Source organism: Siniperca chuatsi, linkage group LG22 (assembly GCF_020085105.1).
Source record: "Siniperca chuatsi isolate FFG_IHB_CAS linkage group LG22, ASM2008510v1, whole genome shotgun sequence".
NCBI lineage: Eukaryota > Metazoa > Chordata > Actinopteri > Centrarchiformes > Sinipercidae > Siniperca > Siniperca chuatsi.
Window position 1 is genome coordinate 20,606,749 of NC_058063.1, and position 9,513 is coordinate 20,616,261.

A 9,513-nucleotide genomic window follows, 5' to 3' on the forward strand; every position below is an offset into this window, starting at 1 on the left:
CTGGAAATCAGAGATTACATTGCTCCATCCAGTGACACTAGACGCAGAATCGACACTTGTGAAGCTGTGACAAAAGATATTTCGAAGATAATTTTTGACAGAATGGCATGTCTTGAGGACTTTGACAGAGAAAATGTAAAACACAGCCTGCGTGATTTACACCATCACAATTATGCTCGCTCTGTCTATGGATCCACAGTCTCACGCCCCACATCATCAAGGTCTACAGTTATGTCCATTGCAGCCAAGCGTGCAGATGCAGCAGCTGATTTAGCAGCCAAAGAAGCAGAATACTCAGTCATACAAGAGATTGAAGCCCGAAAGTGTGAGCTGGAAAAACTAAAGGCAGAGAAGGATCTAAAAGCAGCTAGAGCCAGACTGCAGGCCTACGATCAAGAAATGGCACAGGAAGTCAGCATACATTCTTCACACTCACATACAAGGGAACAGCAGGATGTAAGTGTAGCGGTGCAGCAGCATGTAGTTCCATTTCCCATCCAATGTCCTACCAACATCACAGCAACACTACCTCCTCCAAAATCTGATATATCTCATCTCGCTCAAGCTATCCAAGATAGCATAGCCCTGAACAGACTGCCTACAACAGAACCATCTGTGTTCAGTGGTGATCCTATCCAGTTCATTGAGTGGAAGGCTGCATTTGTGTCGCTCATTGATGGAAAGGCCATTTCTTCTGCTGACAAGCTGCACTATTTAAAAAGGTATGTTGGTGGGCCAGCTCGTAAGTCCCTTGATGGTATCTTCTACAGAAATGATGATGAGGCTTATAATGATGCATGGAACAAGTTGAACCAACGGTATGGACAGCCATTTGTCATACAGAAAGCATTTAGAGAAAAACTAGCTAAATGGCCTAAGATTCAGCCTAAAGATGCTGAAGGTTTCAGAGATTTCTCTGACTTCTTGAATGCGTGTCATCAAGCTATGCCTCATGTCAAAGGGCTTGCAATATTGGATGATTGTGATGAAAATCAGAAACTTGTACACAAATTACCAGATTGGGCAGCAGCACGGTGGAACCGCCAGGTCACGCAGACACTTATTGAGACTCATGACTTTCCAAAGTTTATAGATTTCGTGACCTTCATGTCAATGGAAGCAGAGGTTACTTGCAATCCAGTCACCTCCTTCAGTGCTCTTCGTGCCTCTGACCCCACTTCAGAAGAACGAAACCTTAAGGACAGTAAAAGGAACAGGCCTGATGTCTTTCACATTCAAACAGCTACAGAAAATAAACAAAATGATAAAAACGAACAAAAGCCCATTAAAGGAAATTATAATATGTGTCTCTTCTGCAAAGACAGCAAGCATAAGATTCACAGCTGTTTTAAATTTGTGGCAAAGTCATTAGAAGAGAAACGGAAATATGTGAAGGAGAACAAGCTCTGCTATGGTTGCATGAGACCAGGCCACAGCGCAAAAGACTGCCGTCACCGTCTGTCCTGTGACACCTGTAGAGGTAAACATCCAACGTGTCTACATGATGAAAACTACACAAAGAAAGTCAACACTGCACCAGTCTCAAATCAAGGTGACACAGAGATGGCTACTAGTACGTCTCACAAAGTAGAGAATGATGAGCCATCCACCAATACTTCAATGATAGTGCCAGTGTGGGTATCAACCGAGAGGAATCCAGCCTGTGAAAAACTTGTTTATGCTCTGCTTGACACCCAGAGTGATACTGTGTTTGTCGACCGAGATCTGAGCAACAAGCTACAAGCTGACTCCTGTCCTGTGAGACTGAAGTTGACAACCATGACTGCAAAAGATGTTGTTATGCCGAGTGAAAAGGTGTCCGGTCTCAAAGTAAGAGGCTTCAGCTCCACTGTTGTCCTCAACCTTCCTCCTGCCTACACTAAGGACTCCATTCCAGTGAACCGTACTCACATCCCCACTTGTGACACAGCACGACACTGGAAGCATCTCTCTACAATAGTGGACAAAATTCCACCACTTCAGGATTGTGAGGTTGGTCTCCTAATAGGCTACAGCTGTCCAAAGGCTTTGGCACCAAAACAGGTGATTTTAGGAGGAGACGATGAGCCTTATGCAGTCCATACAGACCTAGGATGGAGTATTGTTGGTCGTCTGCCCACACACCATGAATCACAAAGCTTCAACACCATCTGTCATAGAGTAAGCACTAAAGAGCTTCCCCCAGTGACTCCAGCAAATGTTATTAAGGTTTTGGAGTCTGACTTCAAAGATGCTGGTGAAGATAATAAAACTGTGTCGCAGGATGACATCCTCTTCTTGACCAAACTGCACCAAGGCATAAGGAAGAACGATCACGGGCATTACGAGATGCCTCTCCCATTCAAAGAGAGACCTCACTTGCTTAACAATAAGCAGCTTGCCATTGTAAGGCTCAGTCATCTTAAAAGGAAATTGTTGAAAGATGAAAGGTACAAGGAACACTATGTTAGGTTTATGGAAGAGGTCATTGAGAGAGGTGATGCGGAAGAAGTGCATGATGAAGGAAAGGTTGGAGAGAAGTGGTACATCCCTCATCATGGGGTGTATCACCCTAAAAAGCAAGACAAGCTCCGTGTTGTCTTTGACTGCTCCGCCAAGTACCAGGGAACCAGCCTCAATGACCATTTGCTCCAAGGCCCAGATTTAATGAATAAGCTGACTGGTGTTCTTGTGAGATTCAGACAACATCCAGTTGCCTTTATGTGCGATGTCGAACAGATGTTTCACCAATTTCATGTGGAAGAAGCAGATCGAAACTACCTCCGTTTTCTCTGGTGGAAAAACGGAGACTTAACTTCACAGCCACAAGAATACCGCATGAAGGTCCATCTTTTTGGTGCTACCTCATCACCTGGATGCGCCAACTATGGTCTGAAACATCTCGCCAAGGAGAATGAGAGTATGTATCCTCTTGGCTCAAAATTCATCACAACAGACTTTTATGTAGATGACGGTGTCACCAGTGTAGCCAGCGCAGAAGAAGCTGTCCAGGTAGCAAGAGAAGCTCGACAACTGTGTGCCTCAGGTGGTCTTAGACTACACAAATTTATTTCAAATGACAGAGTTGTCCTGGATAGCATTCCAATTTCTGAATGAGCCATTGAAGTAAAAGCCCTTGACCTCAACTTCGATGACACCCCTTTAGAGAGAGCTTTAGGGATCCACTGGCACATTGATTCTGACAGACTCAGATTCTCTGTTGACCTCAAAGACCAGCCAGCAACACGGCGTGGCATACTATCCACAGTTGCATCACTGTATGATCCGCTGGGCTTTATTGCTCCTTTTGTGCTCAGTGGAAAATTAGTGCTTCAGGAAATGTGCAGAAACGGAACAGGCTGGGATGACCCTCTTCCTAAAGAATTGCAGCCAAGGTGGGAGCTTTGGAAAGCTGATCTTATGAACTTGGAAAAGATCAATATACTTCGCTGTTATATACCTGCAAACTTTGGAAAGGTCATAAAAAGATGACAGATGCGAGCAACAGCGGATATGGCCAGTGTTCCTATTTAAGAGTCACAAACGAAGAAGGTAACATCCATTGTGCCCTGGTCATAGGTAAATCCAGAGTTGCTCCCATTAAGGTCCAGACTATTCCCAGGCTCGAACTGACCGCTGCGGTCATCTCAGTTGCCATGAGCAATATGCTTAAACAGGAGCTGGAATATGCAGACATAGAAGAGCACTTCTGGACCGACTCCCAAGTAGTTTTGGGGTACATTAACAACGAAGCACGCCGCTTTCACACGTTTGTGGCAAACAGAGTGCAGAAGATACATCTCAGCTCTACTCCTCAACAGTGGAGATATGTTCACACTAATGAGAACCCTGCTGACCATGCATCAAGGGGTTTAAACGCTGGTGAGATTCTTACATCCAATTGGTTGACAGGGCCAAGAATCTTATGGAAGAAGAATATACCTCCTGTGGCAGATATTGACACAGCACTAATGACTGGAGATCCTGAAGTGAAACAGGCTCAGACACTGAGTGCAGAAACAACAGAAGTCACCCTCTCAGACCGCTTGTCAAAGCTGTCTTCATGGTCTGGAGCTGTCCAAGCTGTGGCTCGCCTTGTTCGCCGAGCCAAAGGGGATAAGTCCATCGGTCACAGTACGGTAGCTGAACGAGAAGATGCTAAACGCATCATCATTAAAGACCTACAAAGAAACACCTATACAGGGGATATCAAGTTATTGAGCAAGGGGGCCCAGCTGTCACCTAGCAGCAAGCTGTATCATCTTGATGCCTTCCTAGATCAAGAAGGAATACTCAAGGTGGGAGGAAGGCTTTGCGATGCACCCCTACCCAGCTCAGTCAAACACCCGGTGATCATTCCTAAAGATCACCATATAACAAAGATGATCATCTCTCAATGTCATGAGAATGTCAAGCACCAAGGTAAGGGCCTTACTATTAATGAGATCAGATCACAAGGCTACTGGATTCCAGGAATGAGCAGAGCAGTAGCATCCCATGTACATCACTGTGTGACATGTCGGAATCTCAGGAGACCCACCGAAGAACAAAGAATGGCCGACCTCCCTTCGGAGCGTACAAATCCATCTCCACCCTTCACATACTGTGGTATGGACTGCTTTGGTCCCTTTGTTACTAAACAGGGTCGGAAAGAACATAAAAGGTACGGCCTCCTCTTAACATGTTTCAGCTCCAGAGCTATTCATATCGAAATGCTAAATGACATGTCTACAGATGCCTTCATCAATGGCCTGCGCTGTTTCGTTGCATTACGGGGAGCAGTGCGCCAAATCAAATGTGACCAAGGCACCAACTTTGTAGGAGCCAAGAATGAGCTGAAAAATGCCCTCAAGGAGATTGACGCTGATCGTCTGACAGTGTTCTTAGCTGAGAAGCAGTGTGACATTGTCCTAAATGCGCCCCATTCAAGTCATGCAGGTGGGGTATGGGAGAGACAAATCAGAACAGTGAGAAATGTTCTTCGCTCAACTCTCTCACTCTCTTCTGACAAACTGGACGATGCATCACTGCGGACATTCTTTAACGAAGCTATGGCGATCGTAAACAGTAGACCACTAACAGTTGACAACCTAAACGACCCCAACACCCTTGCATCTCTCACCCCTAATAACCTGCTTACTATGAAGTCTGTTCCAGCATTACCACCACCAGGCAGATTCATCAGAGAAGACATCTATGCAAGAAAAAGGTGGCGTCATGTTCAGTACCTCGCAGAGCAATTTTGGAGTCGCTGGCGTAGGGAGTATCTTTCCAACATTGCCACCAGGCAGCGCTGGCACAGAGCAAAGAGAAACCTGCGAGTAGGAGATATTGTGATGGAAAAGGCTGATGGTCTGCCTAGAAATGAGTGGCGGCTGGCCAGAGTTACAGAGACTACTACAGATAAAGACGGGCTTGTGAGAAGAGTCAAAATATGCCTTGGTGACCGGAATCTGGAGAAAGATGGTCGTCGTCTCAACAAGCTGTCTGTCATTGAACGCCCAGTCCAGAAGCTGATCCTGTTGCTAGAGACCGTCTAACTGCTTCCAGTAGCAACCAAGTGTATCCTTTTCATTATATTACTTAAATTGTAGCATTCATTCTCCATAGTATGGGCACTTTTCGTCCGTTTCTGAGTTAAAGGTCATTTTTTATTTAAAAATCATTTGTAATTTATATTTCTTAACGTCATACAAATCCCTCATGATTTGGTGGGAGTGTAAATGACCATTGAATCCCCAATCACTGAAGTAGGCCGTCATCATTACTTCCAACCATATGGGGCAGTGTTGCCATGGAACTCCTGAGAAAGGCTTTCACAAGAAAGGACTTTATTATTGAACTTGAACCAAATGTTACGTTGTTTGTTTTTGGTTGACTAATAATTCTCGCTGCATACTTAATGTGGACATTGTATTTTTATTTGTTTTATTAAGTGTACATATTTTACCTCACATGCTTTTATTTTGAAGTCTGGAAAAGGAAGTGCAGCAGCACTCTTTGTGTACATTGGCGCTCTTTTTACGTGAAGCGCCATTCTGATTTAACGTTAAGAGAGAAAGGATAAACCCTTGGGTACTCACTGTACAAATGTTTGTTTTAAAAAGGTTTCTTTCTACATCTTAGCTCCTGGCTGAAGGGCACAAGGTACCGTTTTAGTTTTATGTTGTGTGGTAAACTTTGAAGGACTTTGAAGTGTTTGGTTTAGCTATATCATTCTTTAGCTAATGTCGTTATTGCTTTGTCAGTGTTTCTCTTGATTTGCACTCCAGATAGATTGTTTACAGTAATTCAGCACTTCATTTGGTAATTTTATATAATTAATTTACGTTTTTCTCTCTAAATTGAGATCGTCCGTTTTACCAAAATTAATTGATTGTTAACTCGGTGTTTCATGTAACGTAGTTAACATCGCACTCTAAAAGGAGATTGTTGTAATTAAAACAATTCATATAGGTTATTACATTAGCCAGTTTGCTAAAATGTGATTTTATTTACACATTATTTATGATTTAAGCCAATTAATTGCAAATGTGTATTCGTTTATATATTTATGGATATTTGTATACAATTTGCAGGCAGATGTCTAATGATTGTTTGTTTGTTTTTATTCAGCTCTTACGGTGTTTTTGGAAATTAAATTCTTTATAAACATCAGTTCCTGAGAGTAAAATGCAGCTGTTCAGCCGGGAATGCTACACCAAACGTAATATAATTTTAAATATAAGTCGTTAATATATGTTAAGATTTACGCTAACAAAACTTTGGTCGCTCTTTTCAGTTTAAAATATTATGAAATGTAGTTCCTGAGCCTCACAATTTGTATTGTTTGCGTTGCTAGGTAACATCTAGCCACACAGGTACAGTGTTGGGCAGTAGCAGCGCTACAAGAAGCGGCGGTACTAGTTTAACTCCATTTCTCAGTAGTGTGGTGGTGGCATCGCTCTTTTCTGAATCAAATAGCTTTTCAGTAGCTTAGCTCTTTAATTGATCAAGCTACATTTCCACAATCATTTCTGAAACTCAAGTGCAGTGGAGCTTTCTGCTGCGGCCTGAAATAAAACTACTGAGGATCAGTAAGTGACGCCACCGTCACGCACGGATGTGCGTGTGTAGCCGACAGAAGCACTTCCATGTGACAGTGACATGACGTAACAATCCTTGGGCTGACGCCTACGACGTCTGCTGCAGCGAAATACCTTCCAACCGCAAACATACCTTGAAGAAATATCTTCTTCAATACAGCATGATGTTCATTTTGTAAATTATGGTCCCATTTAGAGTAAAATAAGCAGGGTGTGCTTTAGGGCGGGGCTACCTCGTCGCTCCCACGACGACCCGGTATCAGGATAGAGGCGATGTGTATCCACTGCACTGTGTTCATTTAACTAGCTGTAAATTTGTTTTTTGGTGCTGTTGTTGTTTTCAGTTCATGAAAGTTAATTGTAACATTTTGGTCGCCTAAAAATGTCTTGTTCCGCATTCGGTTGTACTAAAAGACACCCGAAGGAGTCAGCTGTTCACCTGCAGCTTGCTAACCTAGCTAGCGCTCGTCCAAATATGGTCACTTCCGGTCACTGGTTGCAAAAACCAAGGTGGCGACGGCCAAAATGCCAATCTCGAGGCTTCAAAATGGTAGTCCACAAACCAATGGGTGACGTCCCGGTGACTACGTCCACTTATTCTATACAGTCTATGATACAGACACGCAAGCTTGAGTTCACACATTCGGGTGAATAAGCTAACATCAATATCGCCAACCAAGCTAATCATCACAATTCAGTGCAGTCTGCAAACACCAGCCAGCAACCTGGCAACAGCTAACCGCTAGCTAAAAACCTTTCACTGCCTGTTGGCAGAAAATGAATAAAATTAAGCATGGTTGGTTTTGGAGCGCTGAGAGCTGAGAGCACAGCTTATTGACAGTTTTATTGATCACTGAGCATTGACTTGGAATGAAGTTGGTTCAGTGTAAAAAAAAAAAAAAAGCTTTGATGTAGTAAGCTACTTTTGCCATGTTGCTGTAGCTTAGCTTGCTACATTTCTCTGCGCAGTAGCTTCAGTGTAGTGAAGCTTCATTTAATGTAGAGTAACTGGTAGCTTAGCTCACTACACTTTCCAAGTAGCTTGCCCAACCGTGCACAGGAAGTGGTTCACAAGGCTGAACTGTTTTAAAATCCTGCAGTGGCGGACTCGGGCTGTCTGAGGTGCAGGGGAGGAAAACATTAAAATGTGCACCAGCTGCATGCAGTGGGGCACCGTAAATCAAAGGTGTCCGGTTATACTGTCTGGGTTACTAAAAGTTAATCCACCTTCAAAACATTCCAGCCAATCAGAATCCAGAGTTCTCAGTGGCCAGAGTATCAAACTTTTTAAACAAAACAAACTGACTTAAACCAAAAGTGTGTAAGATTTAGGTGGCTCTGTTTGCAGAATACAGCGATGGTATTCATAAGTATGTTTTCATTAGTGTATAATCACCTGAAAATAAGAATCGTTGTGTTTTGATTTTATATCTACAGAGGGAGCGGGGGGTTTTTGCGAACGAGCAGTATTCAAATGGTTGCAAGCTGCAATTTCTCTACTTGATGCCACTAAATCCTACACACTGCTCCTTTAAGAGACCACGGTATAATAACCATATTGCACAATGAGGACTCCTAACATACTGTGTTCATACCTATGTTTGCTGTAGTGAAGGAACAATGCTGAGAGAAATGTATACCATTAATCTGCGTCGTTGTTAGTACTGACATTGAGTTTAATGAAGCGTTTAGGTCAGCTTCAGACTCTTCACGGCCTGCTCCTGGTCTGTGGAGGAAATAAAGGAGCCTTTTCTTTGTTTGAAAATAACAGAAATGATAAAACCACAGTTGTTACTGTTCTGTATGTGATTCTTTATCCACTCTGATCTGGGAGCAGCAGGCAGCTCACATCAACATAACTACAGCTTTCTGCTGTTGTGAACTGAGCCTTTAAGGTGTCAATTTAATTTAAGACAATTAAGAACTGAAACTGTAATACTGTCCATTTCAGCTGTTATATTTACTCTGTTGTTGCATTATTTATTTACTGTAAGCTTGATAGAAATCCTTTGCACAAATATACTTCCAAGTTTTATTTGAATGTAGCATTTAATATTATTGCTAGCTAGTACTAGCTACACTGGTTGATGAGGATTCTTAATGAGAAAGTAGTAGAGCCTGCTGGTTAGTGTAGCACAGTTAACAAGCTGACGTTTAACACAAAATCAATCACATTTTTCATCATATTATTTCTTTAATAAAATGTCCATAAAAGTAAAAAATAAATGTCTACATTGTTATTTGTTCTTGACTTCAGTAAAGGCTTTGACCAAAACCTTCACTAGATTTCTTTGTTTGGCAGTTTGTCTGGATGGTTTCAGTGAACTGGGTGCGTCTCTACTTGATGATTTGGTGTTTAAGAGTAAAAAGCTGAATTATAATTTTGACTTTATTTGAAATCAAGTCGAGTGAGAACTGAGAAATGAATATCTTCATAAGAGCAGACCTT

At 42.5% G+C, this 9,513-nt stretch overlaps 1 protein-coding gene across 1 annotated transcript; it reads left to right on the forward strand.

The window, feature by feature from the left end:
- The first annotated feature begins 3,459 nt into the window (after positions 1-3,459).
- Positions 3,460-9,350, forward strand: LOC122870122. Its single transcript, XM_044183929.1, has 2 exons — positions 3,460-6,126; positions 6,595-9,350. The coding sequence occupies exon 1, from the start codon at positions 3,468-3,470 to the stop codon at positions 5,517-5,519; it is 2,052 nt and encodes a 683-aa protein (XP_044039864.1). The 5' UTR covers positions 3,460-3,467; the 3' UTR covers positions 5,520-6,126; positions 6,595-9,350.
- Positions 9,351-9,513: the final 163 nt, after the last annotated feature.